The following is a 21,085-nucleotide window of genomic DNA, read 5'->3' as shown; positions in this document are numbered from 1 at the left end:
ACCAAGATTTCAAGCATGTTCTTAATCATTTCTATTACTCATACCTTCTTAAATTGATCATTGACAAGTCAAATATCCAAATAAAACTCCAAAACTACACTATATCAACAATTCATCTTAACACCCATTTTATAAATTCATTTCTAATATACTCCTCTTGTTGTTTTGATCATATATAAGCTTTCCTTAAGTTTATATAACACCCAAGCTTTCATTACCAAACCAAAAATTTGATGAAACTAACAAATTTTACAAAACTTACCTTTGAATGGAGGAGTTCACGGTAAGAAGAAGAAGAGAGAAAGAAAGGATTCCAGATATTTCCAAATACACATGTTTATCCCCTAAATAAATGAGATAATTATCTTTTAACATGAAAAGACCATTTTGCCCTCTCCATAATTCCAAAATTTCTATTAGCCCTACAGAGAAATTCTACAATAAATCATTGAATTTATCAATTTATTCTAATTCAACCACTAAGTTTAACATTTTTACATTCTGGTCACTAACCAGATGATTGAGATGTTACAAATCTCCCCCTTAAGAAAATTCATCCTCGAATTTTCACTATACAAAGAGGTGGGGATCTTGTTTCCTCATATCTTCTTCAAGCTCCCACGTAGCTTCTTCTATTTTATGATTTCTCCAAAGAACCTTAACTAATGGTATCGTCTTATTCTGCAATTGCTTGATTTAAAACGCTAGGATCGGAACTGGTTCTTCCTCATATGTCAAGTCAGATTGAACTTCTATTTCATCTGGAGTTATAATGTGTGCAGGATCTGATCGATACTTGTTGAGTTAATTGTTCTTGATCAATGGCTTCTAAGCTTGCTTAAATACACCTTGAATCACTTCTGAACGTTGGGGATCATTAATGAAGTTTTTGGAGCCGTTTAAGTGTGAAACAATTAATACAACAGCTTGGAGCGTGGGGGGAATCGGTACCCCTCATGGGGAATCGGTTCCCTAAGTGTAAAATTCAAATATTTCGACCATTTGAACAAGGGGGGAATCGGTACCCCTGGGGGGGGAATCGGTTCCCTCCGAGCATACTGTAATTCTCGGAGCCAAACCATTCAGGGGGAATAGGTACCCCCTTGAGGGGTAATCGGTTCCCTCTGAGCAATCTGGAATTTTTGGCTTTGAAATGGTTTGAAATATTTTTTAAAATTGTTTTGAAATTATTTTAAGATTAAAACTTAATTTTACACTTGAGTAAGGATTAAAAATGACATTTGAAAGATTTGAAGTAATATTTTGATATTCGAATGAATATACTTAGAAAATCTTTTTGAAAAATCTTAAAGTTCATTTAACTTAATTTGTTATATCGAAATATCAAAATGTTTTCAACAATACTGCCGAAGCATAGATACATGAAAAACATTGTGGATCTTTTCCATCTCTGGTGGCAACGCTAACTGATACGCCACATATCCAACTCTCTTCAGAACTTATAAGGTCCAATGAACCTAGGACTCAGTTTTCCTTTACGTCCAAAACGAAGTACTTTCTTCCAATGTGATACTTTTAGGAATACCTTATCACATTCTTGAAATTCAATTTATTTTCTTTTCAAATCGATGTATGACTTTTATCTGTCTGATGCCACTTTTAAATTGTGCTGAATCACTTGAACATTTTCTTCCACATCTTTAATCAAGTCTGAACCATGAACTTCTTGATCTTTTAATTCATACCAATTAAGTGGTGTTCTTCACTTTCTTTCATATAATGCTTCATACGGTGCCATCTTGATGCTTGATTGATAATTGTTATTATTTGCAAATTCTGCAAGCGACAAATACTTTTCCTATGATCTAGCAAAATCGATCACACACGCTCTCAACATATCTTCTAGAATCTAAATCATTCGCTCAGATTGAACATCTGTCTGAGGATGAAAAGCAATGCTAAAATTCCATCGGGTACCCAAAGCTCCTTACAAAGGCTTCCAAAATCTCGAAGTGAATCTAGGATCTCTATCAGAAACTATTGAAATTGGAGTACCATGAATTCGCACTATCTCCTTGATATACAATTCAACATGTTTTTTCCATGGAGAAATCCATTCGCAAAAGAATAAAATGTGCAATCTTTGTAAAGCGATCCATAATTACCCAAATTGAATCTTTTTTGCTCGGCGATAAGGGAAAACCTATTACGAAATCTATCGTAATGTTTTACCATTTCCACTGAGGAATTGAGATCGGCTGCAATAATCCTGAAGGCACTTTATGTTCAGTTTTTACTTGTTGACAATTTAAGCACTTTGATACAAATTCTGTAATGTCTCTTTTCATGCCCGGCCACCAAAAACGCTCTTTCAAATCTTGATACATCTTGTTTCCTCCAGGGTGCATAATTAAGGGACTACAATGTACTTCATACAAAATATCTTGTTTCAACTCACAAACATTAGGAACATAAACTCGATTTTTGAAATATAAACATCCATCCAACTTTACTTCATAGTTATTGAGTTTACCCTTCTCTACTTGTCCGAACCAAGCTAAACACTTATCATCCTTCCTTTGTAATTCATTAATCTAATCTAATTATAATGGTTTTAACATTAATTCATCCATCAATGCACCATTTTCCTTTAACATGATTAAAGCATCCAAACTACGCAAAGCGACAAAAGTCTTTCAACTAAGAGCGTCACCTATGACATTAGCTTTCCAGGGATAATAATCTATAATGGCATCATAGTCTTTCAGCAACTCTATCCATCTTCTTTTCCTCAAATTTAACTCCTTCTATTTCAACGGATACTTCAAACTCTTGTGATCGGTGAAGATGTAGCAACGTTCGCCATATAAATAGTGCTGCCAAATTTTTAATGTAAAAACCACATCTGCTAACTCAAGGTCATGCGTTGGATAATTCTTTTCATGAGTCTTAAGCTATCTTAAAGCATAATCAACTACCTTTCCATCTTGCATTAAGACACATCCCAAACCATTATGGGAAGCATCACTAAAAATTGTGAAATCCTTGTTCGATTTCGGTTGCACTAACATCGGAGCTTCTGTCAAAGCTTTCTTCAATGCTTCAAAACTCTTCTAACAATCAGGAGTCCACTCAAACTGCACATATTTTCTTAACAGTTTTAAAGGCATAGATATCATCGAAACGTTTTTGACAAACCTTCGATAATAACCTACGAGACCCAAGAAACTTCAAACTTCTGACACACTCTTCGAGATCTATCATTCTAACACAGCTTTAACTTTCTGAGGATCTACCCGAATTCCCTCTACATAAACCATGTGTCCAAGGAATGTTACTTCTGTTAACCAAAACTCGCATTTATAATATTTTGCATAAAGTTTCTTGTCTTGCAACGTTTGAAGAACCACACGAATATGGACATCATGCTCCTCCCTTGACTTTGAATACACCAAGATGTCATCAATAAAAATGACCACGAACTGATCAAGGTACGGTTGAAAAATTCTATTCATCAAGTCCATAAATGATGCAGGTGCATTAGTTAATACGAGTGACATTACTACAAATTTGTAATGACCATACCGAGTCCTAAACGCCAATTTTGGAACATCTTTTTCTTGTATCTTCAACTGATGATATCCTGAGCGTAAATCAATCTTTGAAAACACTGCAACTCCTTTGAGTTGATCAAATAAATCGTCGATCATTAGAAGAGGATACTTGTTCTTTATGGTCACCTTGTTAAGTTGTCGATAATCAATACAAAGACGTATCGAACCATCTTTCTTCTTTACGAATAACACTGGAGCACCCCAAGGTGACACACTGTGTCTGATAAATCCTTTATCTAAAAGCTCCTACATCAGAATATTTAACTCTTTCAATTCCTTTGGGGTCATCCTGTAAGGAGCCATTGAAATTAATGATGATTCTGACATTACTTCAATCTGAAACTCAACCTCCCTATATGAAGGTAATTCTTCCGGAAATACCTCTGGAAACTCACTGACTGTCGGAATATTTTCAAGCTTCTTTTCTTTGGCTCTAGCATCGATTACATTAGCAATATACACTTGGCATCCTTGTAGCATTAACTTCCAAGCTGACATCAACGATATCACATTAACTAAGGGATTTATTCTTTCGTTGACCACACTGACCTCCAATCCATCTAGGCTTGTTTACATAACTCGCTTAAGTCGATAATCCACATTGGCATGATAATGATACAACCAATCCATCCCTTATATAACCTCAAACTCATCAAAGGGTAATTATAGTATATTAGCAGGAAATTCAATTCCCTGAATCCATATGGGACACCCTCGAAAGATTTGTCTCACCCGAGCACTATGTCCTAATGGATTAGTAATAATCACCTCACTACAAACAGGTTCTAACAGAATTCTCAAGTCTTTAACCAGTTTACTACTAACATAGGAATAATTTGATCTCGGATCAATCAAAACTAAAATAGATTTATCAGCTATCTGAAAAGTACATATAATGATTTCAGGATCATCACAATCTTCACTGGTCTTTAAATTGTATACCTGAGCTGTGGAACGCACTTCAGGTTGAGTAGTCGACTCAGACTGATTCATTCCTCTACCTCTACCTCTACCTCTCATAGGTGCTGCAGTGGATCTTTCTGTTTGGGCAAGCTCTCCCGTCATCAATAGGCAGTCTTGAATAAAAGTGTCCTACCTCTCCACACCTGAAACAAGATCCAGAGACCCTTCGGCAAACTTCACTATGGTTTTTCCCACAGTGATGACATTGTTTCGGCTTGTCTACTCTGGATTCCACTGAATAAGTTTGTCTTGCTCTTTCCAGATTTGATCCTCTACATGAGGATGTTTTGGTTATACTCTAGTCTGAGGTTGAGAACTCGAACCTCTACTCTTCTTTGATTGGGAAGCACTAGCTCTCTTATTCCATTATGCCATTTGCTCTACAAACCGCTCATTTTGAGCTCGCTCCAGTACTTTAGCTCTATTCACTACCTCTTGGAAGGAAGCAAGATTGAGTGCTAATAATAACTCTTTCAATTGGGGTCGTAAGCCCTCCACAAATCAATCACATGAGTCATTCTCTGTAGGGACCAACTATGCAGTAAATCGACTTAACTTGTTGAATTCACACTCAAACTCATATACCGTGTGATTCTCTTGCTTTAAACTCATGAATTATTGCTTCATCTGGTGAATAAACTGATCCCCAATTTATTTGTTCTTAAACTCTTCCAAAAAGAATGACTAAGTCACCTGATCCCTTAAAGCTCACATCATTACATTAGGCCACCAAATTCTAGCTTGACCTCGTAATAACGAAACTACACCATCCAGTTTCTCCATTTCAGAAAAATAGAGATTCTCTAGCATTATCTTCAAGTCATTGAGCCACATATTGGCAGCAACTGGACATTCCTCAGTTTCTCCTCTAAATTATGGAGCTCCGAAGCTTCTTAGCTCCTTAGGAACATTCATCTTAGGGACTGAAGGAGCAGACGGTTGGAAACGTGTCAGAATCATGTCAAACGTCTGGAAGAAGGTCCCCTAATCTTTCACAAGCACTCCCTGTTGTGCCTGCTCCTCACCATGCCTGCTCGGGGTAGGTGAGTTACTACTCTCTTCCATTCTATCTCTTAATTCACTTCGGGAGCCCTCAAAGTCCGACATCTATTAAAATCAATTTACTAATGTATTAGCAAAGATAACATACTAATCACCTTATCATATCAGAAAGACTTAATTAAAAGTTGTCATGTAAACTTTTTAAAACAAAAACAACTTTATTTCGAACTTAAAACCAATTAAATCATAGCTCTGATACCATTAGATGTAGCACCCGTAACCCGTCACCGACCCGGATACGAATCTGAGGTGTCACATTAACTTTTCAAAACATATGTAATTAACAAATAAGAACAAATTAATTTTTTAATCAAGATAAAAAGATAGAAAACTTTAATTTAAATAAGATAACCATTTCTCATTCACACTTACATAAAAACTTTGATAATTTACATAAATACAAAATATATGAGTTTACAAAATTGATCAGAGCATTTCAAATTAAATGTATAATACATGCCAACAGTTTACAAAATTAACAAAAACCTACATTTAATTTTTCTTGATCTGATCTTCAGGTGGTATGTTATCCTTAACAAATCAGTCTTCATCTTTCTTCAACCCTACGTGTGAGGAAAACACACACTAAATCGATGACTTAGTGAGGCAAATACTAATAGTGCTAACTTAATAAATGAAATCTTTATTAGTTTTTATTGAAACATTTTATAAAAGAATTCCAATTTATTTTTCCTATAAAAAAGGTGTACTTATGTATATTATTCCCTTTGTTTAGCTTTATTCCAAATACCCAATGTATACTACTGAAACTCTAGATATTTGAGTACATTGAGGTTGTGTAATAATGTTGTCACCATAGCTCGTAATTTGCACCGAAGTGCCACATAATTGTCCTGAATGACCATATAGTTTTGCACCAAAGTGCCACATAGGTTTGCACCGAAGTGCCACATATTTATCCCAAAGGACCACATAAAACCCTCGACTCTTGGATTGCCAGCTATACCTTTAATTCTCATACATATACATTGGGCTATTAATCACATACTTATTTTCAATCACTATTCGATGTGTCCCTTATTCACATAGTTACTTTCATATAGTGTTTTTTCAGATACACTTGTTCAAAAGTCACATTTCCATAATCATATAATCATAAAACATAGCTTATATAATATGAATTGAATAAAACATTGCAATATAACATAAAAGAAATTGTAAAGCTTTCGATCAAAAACAATGAGGTTGGATTATCGCAAGCCTTCCTCAATTCTGTTACAAAACTGAGAAGTTGCACTCACCTTTGCCTCACTAAAGTCCTAAGCGAATTCCTTAACACTTTTGGATCGGTACTTATAATGTAAAGCTGACCGGAAGTTGATTATGTTTAACAACTACACAAAACAATCGAAAATCAATATCGTACTTTGAATCACTTATATCCAATCATAATAACTTATGATGAAAGAAACACTAACTTTTCATTTCATGCCTAAAAGTATCTGTACTACCACTACAGTACTGATACTTCCCTTCAGGGGTATCGATACCTCCTTAGGTACCGATACCATTTCGACGTTCTGGAATTGTATCTTGAAAATGATATTGATACCATACCCATAGTATTGATACTACCAACTCAATATCGATTCCTTCTTCAACCGGTATTGATACCACCCTTAAAAATCCACAGATTTAACCCTTGAAGTATCGATACTATTCTAATGGTATCGATACTCTATGCCCATAATGGCTATTTTTAATTCGAAAATCAACTAAAATCTTCCTAATTCTCTTATATTCATCATACATTAAACCTTTAAGCTCACCCTTAAACTTCTAAACAAACTTGTCCTCATTTACTACTCTTAATTATCCAAAATCTTGTCTAAACACTTAAATCTCAAAATCATACCAAGATTTCAAACATGTTCATAATCATTTCTATTACTCCTAGCTTTTTAAATTGATCATTGACAAGTCAAATATCCAAACAAAACTCCAAAAACTACACTATATCAACAATTCATCTTAACACCCATTTTATAAATTCATTTCTAATATACTCCTCTTGTTATTTTTATCATATTGTCACGCCCTTAGAACTTCGACACCTCAGAACGTGCTGCCTTAGTCGTCGTCTTAGTGATTGCGGCTAAGTAAGCCTGAAAATATCCCAAGCAATGATGCTTAGAACCTCGACGGAAGCTAGACAAGAGAACTAGCACAAGAAGGAAGATAAGAAAGCTTTGAGAGAAGATAGCTAAAGCTCCCCTCAATGAACGACTAAGATCTAATTACATCGACGGTCTAGATTGATTTCTACCTACCAAAAACAAGTGGGCATTATCTATGCAAATTTAAATGTCACTAAAGTCTTTGTGGCTTCTAGAAGGTCCAAACCACCATTTGGGATGCTCTCCATAGGCTAACCTCGGTTGTGGGCTCTTGGTGTGTGACAATATATAAGCTTTCCTTAAGCTTATATAACACCCAAGCTTTCATTACCAAACCAAAAATTTGATGAAACTAACAAATTTTACAAAGCTTACCTTTGAATGGAGAAGTTTACAGCAAGAAGAAGTAGAGAGAAAGAAAGGATTCCAGATATTTCCAAATACATGTGTTTATCCCCTAAATAAATGAGCTAATTATCGTTTAACATGAAAATACCATTTTACCCTCTCCATAATTCCAAAATTGCTATCAGCCATACACAGAAATTCCACCATAAATAATTGAATTTATCAATTTATTCTAATTCAACCACTAAGTTTAATAATTGTACATTCTGGTCACTAACCCGATGATTGAGATGTTACACACTTGAATTCATTGTGATATAGATATTTAGGAGACGTCCATAGAAAACAAAAGATGTGGGCATTGTAGAAACATAGGACACAATAGGAAAAAATATCAATCTCTTTTGTCATCAAGTAACCGTTGATGTTTTGATGATGTAATTGTTGTTTATGAAATCTAAGTTTGTGTTATTTAATTTTTATTTACTTTCAATTAATATCATTTGAGCATCACCGAGTAATGGGCTACTCAAGTGAAAATTAAATTAAAATATTAAAAACTAAATACAAGAAAATGATACAATTCAATCAATATAAGCAACTAAATAGAAACATTAAATGAAGATGATACAATTCAAACAATTAAATAATAAAAATATTAACAAATAAATAAATAAATAGTCCATAATTAAATAAAACTTTACAATTACTGGTAAACAAACAAAATTAAATAAAAAATTACATACTAAACAACTCTATCAATGCATACGTCTTGAATGTGTTCCGTGAAGCGGTGGTTGTCTGTATCGATGAGGATTTCTTTGCATAACTTGTTCTTCACCCTCTCTCTCATCATCATCATCATCAAGAGCAACTACATTTTATTGATGAGGGGCAGATGACGATGTAACACCTCCATATAATAAAGACCATGGAGGTGTATGGCTGGTTATCCCACCGCTCATAGAAAACTGTGAAAACTGCGAAAACACTGACATCGATGAGTGCAAAAACTGAACTGGAGGTTTATGTGTATGTGGTGCACCTTCACCCGCCAAATAAGCAACATATTAACCCTACGCTGGACCTACAAACATGGAAGTATAATATCTGCCAAGAGGGATCATAAAACCCTACGGCGGTGGTATCTGAACCAGCTGCGGTGACATCTGACCCTGCTACGGTGGCATCTAAAATGGCTGTGGTGCTATTTGATACTACTATGGTGCTATCTGAAAGGACTGCGAAATGTATACCGGTGTAGACGATGGCTACTGTGATGGTTCCGGTGTTGTAGCTGAGGATGAGCCGGAACCGTTTACTATCCGCCTACTAGTCGGGGACAATGATGATGTGACAGTGGACGCATTTGTCGGCACCGATGAATGCTCCCACATCGTGCTTCCTCGGAAAGTAGGAACTGTTTCCCGTTCGTGTTGAGCCACTCATAATAATCATCAGTAACCGAATAATGATCCACATAAATGGGTTACATACGGGGTATACGTCCACGTCGATCCTCCCATATCATTACCTACTCGATATGCTTCAGTAGTTAGTCGACTTCTTTTTTGCCACGTCTATCAATGATATGCATATCTTCGAGATTCTTAGGTTCTTCCAGAATAGATTGTACGAAACCAAATTGGTGGAGCACTCGATCAGTAGGATGCCACTTTCTAATATCATAACATATCACAGGGACCACCGCCATCCAAACATCTAATGGGTCTCTCAAGTGATGTAGGATGAAAATCCTCATTTCTTCAGTAGAATAAGAAGCCCATTGAAACTAAAACAAATATATATAATTTTTATCAAAATAATATTCTAATTATATAACGATAATTAAAAGTAAATAATAAAATTAAAATACATACCTCTGTACCAGCCTTCTGATCAACGAGTAACCGAATTTCTTCCAATTTATCCAGTAAATCCCTATGATATTTTCTTGCACTTGACCACCTATTCAATGAAAAGAAATTCATTATATCTCAACAAAATTATTTATATATGAATTCAGTATTGAAATTACCTCAACAATAGCGAGAAGACCAATGGGTTTTTTTACGATCGAACATAAAAAGGGCATGCGATACCACACATTTCCCTATACAGAAATGCCAAAACTGCAGAGCCCCAACTGAGTGCGCTAGCAACGTGAAAATCTGCGAGGGGACGCAACCACATACAATGAATTTGGTTACGCAATTTGTCGAGCATTAGGATCCCTCCTATGAGATGTAATATGTAAGCCTGTGCATACATTATAACTTGTTCCTCGGAGGCGTCGCTACTCAAATATTTAAAAGTTGTATCCAACCAATTTAACGGTATTCGACCATTATTGAAATTAGGCGGGACATCTCTAAGATACTCCTCGCATAAGGAATGCTAGTCACCATCCGCCACTCCATAAATCACATCTCCATCTATCGAAAGCCCCAAATGTATGAAAACATCCTTCAGCGTAATAATGCACTCTTCACACAGAAGATGAAATGCGTGTCTCTGGTCTTCACCTCTCAACCAGTGCAGAAATAAGGTTAGATTCAAGGTTACAGTGCCCTTCATATTTTGCTACGTAATTGAATCCAGCCTCGGCTAAATACGGCCAGACACGAATAAATATATCTAACTTAACGTTACGAATGAATGGATCTAATATACGATCTCTCTCATGATTTAATAAATAATATACAAATTAAAATATAAACTAATACTACAAAAATTAAACAAATAAAATATTCACAATAATTAAAATAACAACACAATTTAAAATTGGTATCGTATCAGTAAAATACCTCGAGATATGATTCTCATCAAAATGTATCAACCAACATTCTATTTTATAACTGCAAAAAATAATATAAATTTAGTACAATAAAATTTAATAAAATAATAAACTATTAAATAATTATAATACAATATAAAATATTTGACATTCTTAATATAAAGATTGATAATAAGAAGAATAAGAGAATTTGAGATTTGAGTTTGGTTTGAGGATTGTGTTAAATGTAATATTTATAGGAAGAGGAGGAGATGGATGACAATCAATATAGGAGACAGACGGTTGTGAAATTAAATGAAAGACGCAGATCATGATCCACACCTTCTGTACATGTCACAGAACCTTGCGAAGACGCGGATGGTGATCAACGCCTTCCCCTTATGTGACACCAGCTCGAACAAAACCCTGCGAAGGTGCGGATAGTGATCCGTGCTTTACTGTCACTGTATTAGAAATGGTGATAGATTAATAATATTTGGAGAGATAGAGTCTGACAGATAATTATTGAGTTTAAGAGTGATATTTCGATAAAAAACGCTATATTTACAAGAATCGAAATTTAGGTGTTGTTTATTTGGATCTGAATAGAACCATTCAGCACTGAATGTTGAACCGTTCAGCATTCAGCGTGTTTGTTTCTCACCTCTGAATGATTCAACAAAACAGTACTGAATGATTCAACACAGAAGTACATTCTAAATGATTCAACACAGAAGTACATTCTAAATGATTCAGAGTCATTATTAAACAACATGTCATATTCAGAGCTTATTCATATAGAGTTTCTGAATCATTCAATATTTAAATCATTCAACGCTTAATCATTATGAAGTAAACAAACACCCTTGGTGTACCCAAGCATGGGATAAGCCCATAGGAGAATCACAGAATACTTAAACAAGTTCTCCAACGCCGTTTCATACCAAGATGTAGCTTCCCTTGCTCAGCTCTTTTAGACTTCATTTGCTGAAATAATCGCCATTGTTGGTAATCATTCGTTATGACACATGGATACCAGGGAAAAGGTCCGAAACGTGTTGGAGCATTATATGTGACTTGCCAACTGTTTAAAATCTACTTCAAGGTGATACTTATGTTTCTTCTATCTTTGCTTTTTGCTTTGTTATAATCTTTTCCTTTGCTGTTCTATATTTATCATGAATTTAGTTTTGAAAAATGGATTGTATACTTAGAACCAGAAATTTTGGAGGTTAAGATGCATTTAAGATCTTTATCAGCCCTCGGCCTTGCTTTCTTTCTCCACCGTGCATGCCAAAAGAAAATCAAATGATTTTCAGTTCCAACATCTGTTACGAGTATTTTCGTTTTGAAGTTGAGAAGCTCAAAAGTATTGAAACTGCATGTATTTTATTGTGCAGCTTGGTACGGTACACCTCTGCCGAAGTGTAATAAGAAGTATTGAAACTGCTCGTATTTTTTATTTTGAGGAATTCCCTAGAAGAGACAAGGTAATGTTTTCCCCCCTTCCCCTGGAATTTTCGGTGTATACAAACGGTTTGATGAATGTTGCCGCCTTTCTCAGGTCACCTATATGTATTATACTGGGCGTTTGGAAGTTCTCAATGAAAATTTTCCTGCTGTAAGTAGTCTAAATTCCATGGAAAAAGCTTTACTTCTTTCATTCCTTGATATAAACTTCATTTTTTATTGTGTTCTTGTGTTTGTCTAGCATCTGAGCTTCTCAATTCTACTTTTATCTTGTTTCACATTGTCAAAGCATTAGATTTAAAAGTTCAATATAATGGGAACTTGGTGCTCTTTCTAAATACTGTTGTGATTTGGCAGGCTGACCATAAATTATCATATGCATTGACACATTGCAGCCCTCTTAGAGAAGCAAATATAAGGTTCGTTTATGTGCTTTTTGTACATATTTCTTGCATCTGCATGGTATGGAAGCCATAATAACTAATATAATCAAAATTGTCACATCTGATATGGCATTTGATAACTAGATTAAAATTTCCCTTTTTGAATGTATGCTTCAAATTTATTTCATTTCGAATGGTATTTCTAATCTTTGATGGGAAGTATCAAAACTAATCCAATCTTACTTATGCATTAAACGTTGACACGATATAGTTAAGTTCAGTTTTTTTCATGCTTCTAGTTCTTATTTGGTTTGATTTTTGAAGGATTATATTAAAATTTTTGATACCGGTGAAACTTTCATTAGGCATCTTACCTAAACCTTCCCTCCTAGAAAAGTATAACCTCCTTGAGGTATAGTTTCTCATTATATTTACTTATTTTCGTTTAGGTCGTTATGTGGAACAGATACTTTGTGCTCATGCTTTTACCAAGTTATGTATTTACGGTGTGATTTCATATTAAAAGGAACGAAGAAAATCAAATGAATGAAAGGGGGTATTACAAACATTTTCTAAAATATTTGGCTATTATTTCAACATGTCAAATTAGTAATTAGTAATGGTTGTATTCTCAGTACAATAATGTTGTACAAGCTCTAAAAAGGGGTGATCTCCGACTTCTTCGGCATGCTCTCCAAGAACATGAAGACCAGTAAGTTTATCTTCATATTTTTTTGTTGATATTGAGATTAACTTGTCAAGACCGATCTAACTTTCTCCCCGTCTATAATGGTGTCTGCGATCTGGCGTGTATCTTGTCCTGGAGAAGCTGGAGCTCCAAGTTTACCAAAGATTGGTTAAGAAAATGTAAGAACTTGAGACCAAATTACCATCCATGATGTTTTATTGAATCTTTTCAGCTCATAAATTAACTGTAACATTCTCATCTTGTAGTTACTTCATCCAAAAGCAAAAGGACCCAAGCAAAGCTCACCAGTTGAAGCTGGAAGTAATTGTCAAGGCATTGAAATGGATTGAGATGGACATGGATCTGGACGAGGTACATATTTTCTGATTACAGTCTTCCCTGCCGTTTGCGTTTGGTAACGGAAATTTATCATTCTTTTCTTTTTTCATTTTTGCAGGTCGAGTGTATAATGACCATTCTTATATACAAAAATCTTGTGAAGGGTACTTTGCTCACAAGAGCAAAGTAGTTGTTTTAAGCAAGCAAGACCCTTTCCCCAAATTAAATGGAAAGTCTGTAAACTCATAAACATAACTCTCTAAAATGGTAATATGAAAGTTGTCCTTGTTTTCATGTTTTTCTGTTCTAAACTTCTAATTTATCTTGCAATTACTAAAATTTTGGCAAATTTTTTCCATGAGCAGTGGTCCTAGGTTCAATTGATATTATACTAAAGTGATATTTCAACCTGAACATGCCTAACGATAGTAAATTTGTGCATGGATGTGAGCAAAGTCAAGGATGAAAATGAATAAAATTTTGATAATTACAAATTTACATTCTTGTCTTGGTGCTTCGAATACCATTGATTCATTGATGGGAACTGCGTAGCCAGGGCCCACGGTGTAAGAAAATATACAACATCAATGACTGGAACATCAAACATTCCCCTTCACATTTGTAGTATTGGAAGAGGGTGAATTTTACAAAAAGGAAAAGAGATGAACTAATGTAATTGCAACAAAAATAGAAGATCCAAATGACTTTGCTGTGGGTAATGATATAGATTTCTCAGCAGCTGACTTTATCTGCAAGTTCATAAAGCAGGCAATATATATCAGCTTTATGCATATAGGTAGGTTATGTCATGTTTATTTTGTGTATAGACTTGCAATAGAACCCCCAAGGGCGATTCAGGGGACGATTGGTTGAGAACCAATATTTCCACACGACTTGCCAGTTGCAGATAAAGTCTGCAAAATGATCATTGACAGCGGCAGTTGTGAGAATGTAGTGTCCGAGGAGGTTGTCCAGAAATTGCAGTTGAAGACGGACCGTCATCCTAAGCCATACAAGTTGTCATGGCTAAATAAGACAGTGAGGTAACAGTTGATAGGCGATGCCTGGTCTTTTTATATAAAATGATATAAAGTTTCATTCTCCAAACATCCCTTTTATGTTTCTCGCACACTAATTATCTTAATTTCCTCGATAACTCACGCATAAAACTCAGTTTTTCAGACAACAATTGATGATCTAAGCCATTATTCAAAGCTAATTAAGAAATAAACAGACAATATAAAAAGCTAACTAACTACCCTAGTGACTAGATAAATTGATTAATTAATTCAACCATGAACAAGTCCATACGATAAGGCCATCAGAATCGCAGCTTCCTTCTCATCCTGTGTTGAAAACTCGACAAAAGGCCGAGTTCTTGCTCAATATTAACATCAAATCCTCGAAACAAAGCTTCTTTCTACCTTGGGATTGGGAACCAAGTTTACTCTTTTTATTTTTCTTTAGCTTTGCAACACAACATTACTTGATATCTTTTTCTTGTTTCGAACCTTAGTCTTCGTACGTGTTGGTCTCAGCTGCAACAATGGTCCCATTCGAAGCCGCTGCAGCATTGCTCGTCTTGCTTTTCGTGTCGAATTCCACAGGCGTTGCACAGGGACTGCAGTTTATATATTTAACTTAGATTTTATGGTAAGGGTACTGATTAGGAGAGACTAAGAGTTGAGATTTTATAAGTATATACTACCTTGGGACCTCTAGGACCACTCCTCCAAAGAGGAGTCTTTGTTGTATTGCAATCAGCACAATTTGTTGTTGTTGTTATAATGGGAAGAGATGCTGCTGTTATCCGGAGATGATGAGGGCTGATTGATCCGAACCCTTCTCCTCTTCGAATTTCGTCGAGCTTTTTGATAAATCCGAGCATCCTCTTCCTCAAAATCCTCATCTTTGAAGGCATCCACATATAAGAACTATCCTCGTGGTGATGATCAACACTTTCCCCCCTTTCTTCTTTCTTCCATGTTGATAACTTGAGCTGTCCATCGTCTGGAACATATATCTTAGCCTGAAAATGAAGGAACTTTAGAGTTTAGATACACACGTGTATATATATATATGATCATAAGTTCATAACCCTAAGTGACCAGATCAAAACATATACCTGATCTTGGAACTCCTGGGGTTCACTTTGATAAGAACCTGCTTGGTTTTGAACAGTGGGCTGGAGATAGTGGGACAAGTAAGAGAGGAGGAAGAAGATGATGAAGAAGGTTGAGATTTTAACCCAAAAAGGGGATGATGAAGAAGGTTGAGATTTCAACCCAAAAGGTGGTGCTGTTGGTGTGATCATCTCGTTAAGGTCAAAAGGAAAAAGGATAAAGGGAAGAATAGAAATTACTACAAGTCATGAGAGAAGAATCAAGTGATGAACAGAAGAGATATTGTTGGTATGGTATCGTCCACTAAGGTGGAGGATCAATGTTTTGAAGAAGAAATGAAGAGAAAGGAAGAGAGAGAAAGAGGAAATGAAAACAAGAGGTTCACGTGATTTCATATACATTAGACCATGTTAAAAAAGACAAAAGGTGAAGAAGATGAGTATGGAATGCAATGCAATGCTACTGCTGCTCCCTATTCAGAAATATTTGAAGAATAAAAAGAAACCCTATCTGCAGAAATTCTCTCTCCTTTTTATGTCTTTTCAGAAACAAAAAAGATAAGAGTTCTTCGTTCCATGATAGCCTCACAAAATAATCATACAACATTTCATTAATTTAAACACATAAAAACAAAACTTTGATCTCCATTTCTGACCTTCTAACAGGTTGTGATCTCCATGGTAGATATAAAATATACACCCAAATTATTGTTACTAAATAGGATGATATTAAGAAAGATAGATGTGTGATATTAAGAAAGATACATAGATGCATGTGATATATATATATATATATATATTCATTCTTCACCACCTTAGTGTTGCCAAAAGCATTGCATGCAACAGGCAAGAGACAAATGTTGCACCCCAGACCTTTCCAAATCCCAATTGCCATCAGTCTTGCTTCTCAGAGTTATTACATCTTTCTTTCTGAACCAAGGTCTTGCATCTTCTTTCACTGCCGAGACTCTATCATGTTTCAAACATCACTGCATTGTTACATAATTTTTACCTAAAAATGTTTATATATATATATATACACACAAATACAAACAGAGAGAGATATATAAGCAGACAGCAGCTGACCAGATATCATTTGAAGCTATATAATTACCATGGGGAAGCTGGACGACAAGTTTGAAAACAGGGGAGAGAGAGAGGAACAAGATAACAGAAAAAGCTTGTTGCTCTAAAAGTTAATATGATGAGGTGAGGATTAGTTTTCCCGCTGTTTTTTCACCTAAATATACCATTTTACAATTAAATATTAAAGTAACAGTTATCTTAAATTATTTATAAGAAATTACACCATTTAATTGAAATGTAGAAAATACACTAATAACTATGTGATATTTAATTTTATTTATTAAACTAATGTGATTACAAGGTAATATTTGTTTTAAAGTTTTTAAATCATTTGACAACGAAGTCTCTAATAATTATACAGACGTTTGTGTTCGAACTCAAAACCTTAAAAAATAACTATCATTTCTTTAATTATTATAGTTGTTTGATTCATACTATTTAACATTTAAATTGAGAGAATATTCAGCTAATTGGACACATTTTTATACTTATGGTATTATCTTAAAAAGGTATGATCATTAAAATACGTTTTTTTCATGAGTTTTGGTCAATACATGAGTTGAAATTATTACGGGTCAAAATTAGTGAAAAAGGAAATAAAAAGAAAAAAATGTTTTTTTTTGTTTGAATAAAAACTACTAATATTATTAAAAAGTAAAAATATCTAAAATTATAATAAGAGTTTATAACTATCATATAATTTGGACTTTTTCTATAACATTAAAACTAATCACTTTAAATCATATAAGGACCATACATGGAAAATGTTAAAAATTCAACCAAAAGACTCGAACAAATATAGATACGAATAAATCTGATTGCATTAGCAAATAAACCACAAAAGGAAATTAAGCTATTAAAAGACTATCGAGAACTACAAATCAGAGCCAAGCGCTGTGAGAAACTATCTACAAATGCAGAATCACGCATCCAAATTCAATCTAAAGGTCCATAGTAGAGAAAATCAATAAGATTTCAAATAAGCATCATCTTGATCAGTTGTGGCGTCATCAAATCCAACTCTGAGAAAACATAAATAAAAGAACAGAAAAAACAAGAAAAAATTAAATGTGGCACAAAGACAGAGATAAATATACTACAAAAGTAAAAATATTTTTATTAAAAAAAAGAAAAAAGAATCGGTCGACAACCAGTATCAAAACCAGTTCTGTCCCCAGCTAAATAAAATCAAAGAATTTTTTTGATATAATCTATAAAAAAATCATACAAACTCAAAGAAAAAAAATATATATATATATATATAATATGTGCTAACATAAATATAAATCAAACAACTATAATATATATAAATTTTATGATTAATCTAAGTGTATATATAAAAAAAAGGTTTAATACTAAAATAAATGTTCAAATTATACAACTTTTCTCAAATAGATGTCTAAATTAGTTTTTGATTCATCCAGGTACATAATGTTACAAACGTTATCCATCTAAGTACTCGGGCTATCAACGGCGTTAATTTAGAAGTTGAAATGAAGGTTTTCAAAGTTTTTTATTTATTTTAAAATTTTTGTTATTATATATATATATATATATATATTAATTTTTAATTTAAAATAAAATTTTAAAATTATCGAATTATGACATGTGTCACTTAAAGAAGAAATTAATATTGTTGATGGCTCGAACACCTAAATGAATAACGCTTGTAGTGTTAAACATAAAAATGAGTCAAAAATAATTTAAGCATTTATTTGAAAAAAATAGGTATAGTTAGAGTAATTATTTTAGTATTAAGCTAATATATAGCTAAAAGTATTTAAAATTTTGGCCACATGGGGCCTTAGTTAAAATAACTATGAAAGCATATCACATCATTACATGAACAAAGACATGGATTTTCTATGTCTGAAACCGTAGAGTGTGCAGTGAAAGCATTTATTGCAAAACACACGCTGTCCCTCTCTCCCCCGGCGGTGTCCTCAGATCTGATGTGTATTCGTTTGTTGCTTTTGAAAGAGATACGTATCATTACTCTATAAATTCCCCATTTTCCATAATTTTTAATATATCACATTGATCTTCAAAAATACCATTCTATTTGCTTCAGATATCTTAGAAAATAGGTAAAGGGATTGTTTTAATTATAATTAAATAGATATTTATTATAATTTTAAAATTAAATGACGTGACACGTTCATTTTACCTATTAAGGATGAAGATGTAACTATGTGCAATACAGGATGGGTCATGGCTCACAAAAAAAGGGTCTAATTGTTTTTTTTCTTATTTTTTATTTTTGCATGAATTAGTGATTTCGGTGGTAAAATAATTTTTATTATTTAATGAAGTTATGGAGTAAGCGTTCAATGTCACATGCAGGGTCACTCTTGATTATTTCTTGACTTGGGGCGAAAATAAAAATGTCACATGCAGGATCAGTCCTAATTATTTCTTGACTCGGGGCAAAAATAAAAAAAAATGAGCCTCTACACTTCAATCTTAGAAAAATGAGCCTCTGATTTAAAAAAAATTAAGAAATATCTAATATAATTTTTCTAGTAGAATTTTTTATTAAATTAAAAAATAATAATTTATTACAATATCAAAAATATATATATTTAAGCATATAAATACTTATAAAAAATATTGTCTTTGACCATTTTTTGACGTAAAATCATTGATAATAGTGTCAATATCAATGCTGATTAACATATTTAATTTTCTCAACACATAACATAGCATTTGGAAATCAAAGAACGATTTTATCTAGAATTTGGAAATATATAAAATTCAAAAGAAAGAATTTGAAAACATGATCTACATAGAGTTTTAAGAACAAACTTCAATATGATTCAAACACCACAATTGATGATAAACAATTGTGATTTTGTGTTTGTGAGAAATATAAGAAATTAAAAAGTGAGAGTAATAATTTTAAGAGGAATTGTGAAATATGAAAGAGAAAAGTAGCATGCTAATTATACTTCAACTACTCTTCCCACTGAGTTTTGAAGAGAAAACAACGTCAATAAAAATTTTCATTGACATGAAAAATCGGGAACGAGATTTGGTGAATTGATGGTGGGAATTTGGAAAGATCAAAATTAAAGAGATTCAATTGGATTTTTTTTTAATTTTGGGTATTGAATTAGAGTTTTATGGAAAGATGAATAATTTATTAATGTAGATATAAAAATTCAATGATAACAATTAACACTTTGGTAAATTCATGAACCCTATTATTTTATTTTATTTTATAGTTTTTATTTTCAAATTTATTATAAAAAATATGAAAAATATTATACTAACTTTTTTTTAAACTGTGGGTCATGGGCGTGTGCCCCTTCAAGCCCTGGCTCAGGGCTAGCCTTGGTCACATGGTTGAGAGTTATCTTTGAACATATACTACCTTGTACTTATCCTAAATTAATTGAAAAAAATTCTTTTAATTTTAGATTTTGATAAATTAAGTCTTGATACTTATTTTCAGTATATACTTAGATTGATATTTTGAATAATAACAATCTTAGAAAATAGTTGTTTTATTGAAATATTTATAATTAAAAATTGTTGTTAAAATTAAAACTTATTTTAAAATATTTCTATATTAATTAATATTTTTTTAGTTTCTCTGAAATCTTCTGTGATTTTATTTCAACAATTATATTTTGTCGAAAAAACAATTGCATGCAGTAGGTATAGGGTTGACTTGGATCGACATGATAGGATAGCACAACGGAAAGAAACGGTATAGTAATATACATGGATTAGTTAAAAATTAATTGATTGAATATATTGATTAGGTTGGGGGAAAATGAAAGGCATATATTATTGTAAAAAGGAAAAAGGTCTATAATTTATACGATGAAGAAGCAGGCTACGTAGACATGGTGTTAATCACGGGTGTAAGAGGAGGTGGAGAGACATGGATGGAGACGTTATAAAATCTTATCGTGAAAAGCTGTCCGTTATTCGAAGGTATGTCCAGTCCAAGCCCCTGTTGTTGTCAACCACCTGCGACGGCCCCACCGGCGCCCATTCCCCATTCTTCTCTCTACATTTACTAACGCTGCCTGCAGATTATTGACAAACCCTAAAGTATATGTATCTCTTCGGACGGTTGATGTATTTATCTCGTACGTTGTTTTTTTTTTTACATATTTATATTATA

General features: G+C 33.5%; 1 protein-coding gene and 1 pseudogene across 1 annotated transcript; one reads left to right on the top strand and one right to left on the bottom strand.

Moving 5' to 3' along the window:
* Positions 1-9,334: 9,334 nt before the first annotated feature.
* On the top strand, positions 9,335-14,017 carry LOC120180073 (annotated as a pseudogene).
* Positions 14,018-14,386: 369 nt separating this feature from the next.
* Positions 14,387-16,056, bottom strand: LOC120180072. Its single transcript, XM_039185492.1, has 3 exons — positions 15,868-16,056; positions 15,451-15,771; positions 14,387-14,491 (listed from the first exon to the last, which is right to left on the bottom strand). The coding sequence occupies exons 1-3, from the start codon at positions 16,054-16,056 to the stop codon at positions 14,387-14,389; spliced, it is 615 nt and encodes a 204-aa protein (XP_039041423.1).
* Between the last annotated feature and the right edge of the window lie 5,029 nt (positions 16,057-21,085).

Source organism: Hibiscus syriacus, unplaced genomic scaffold (assembly GCF_006381635.1).
Source record: "Hibiscus syriacus cultivar Baekdansim isolate YM2019G1 unplaced genomic scaffold, ASM638163v2 tig00112488_pilon, whole genome shotgun sequence".
Taxonomy (NCBI): Eukaryota; Viridiplantae; Streptophyta; class Magnoliopsida; order Malvales; family Malvaceae; genus Hibiscus; species Hibiscus syriacus.
Note: the sequence above shows the minus strand (reverse complement) of the source record. Positions and strands in the feature narration are given on the sequence as shown.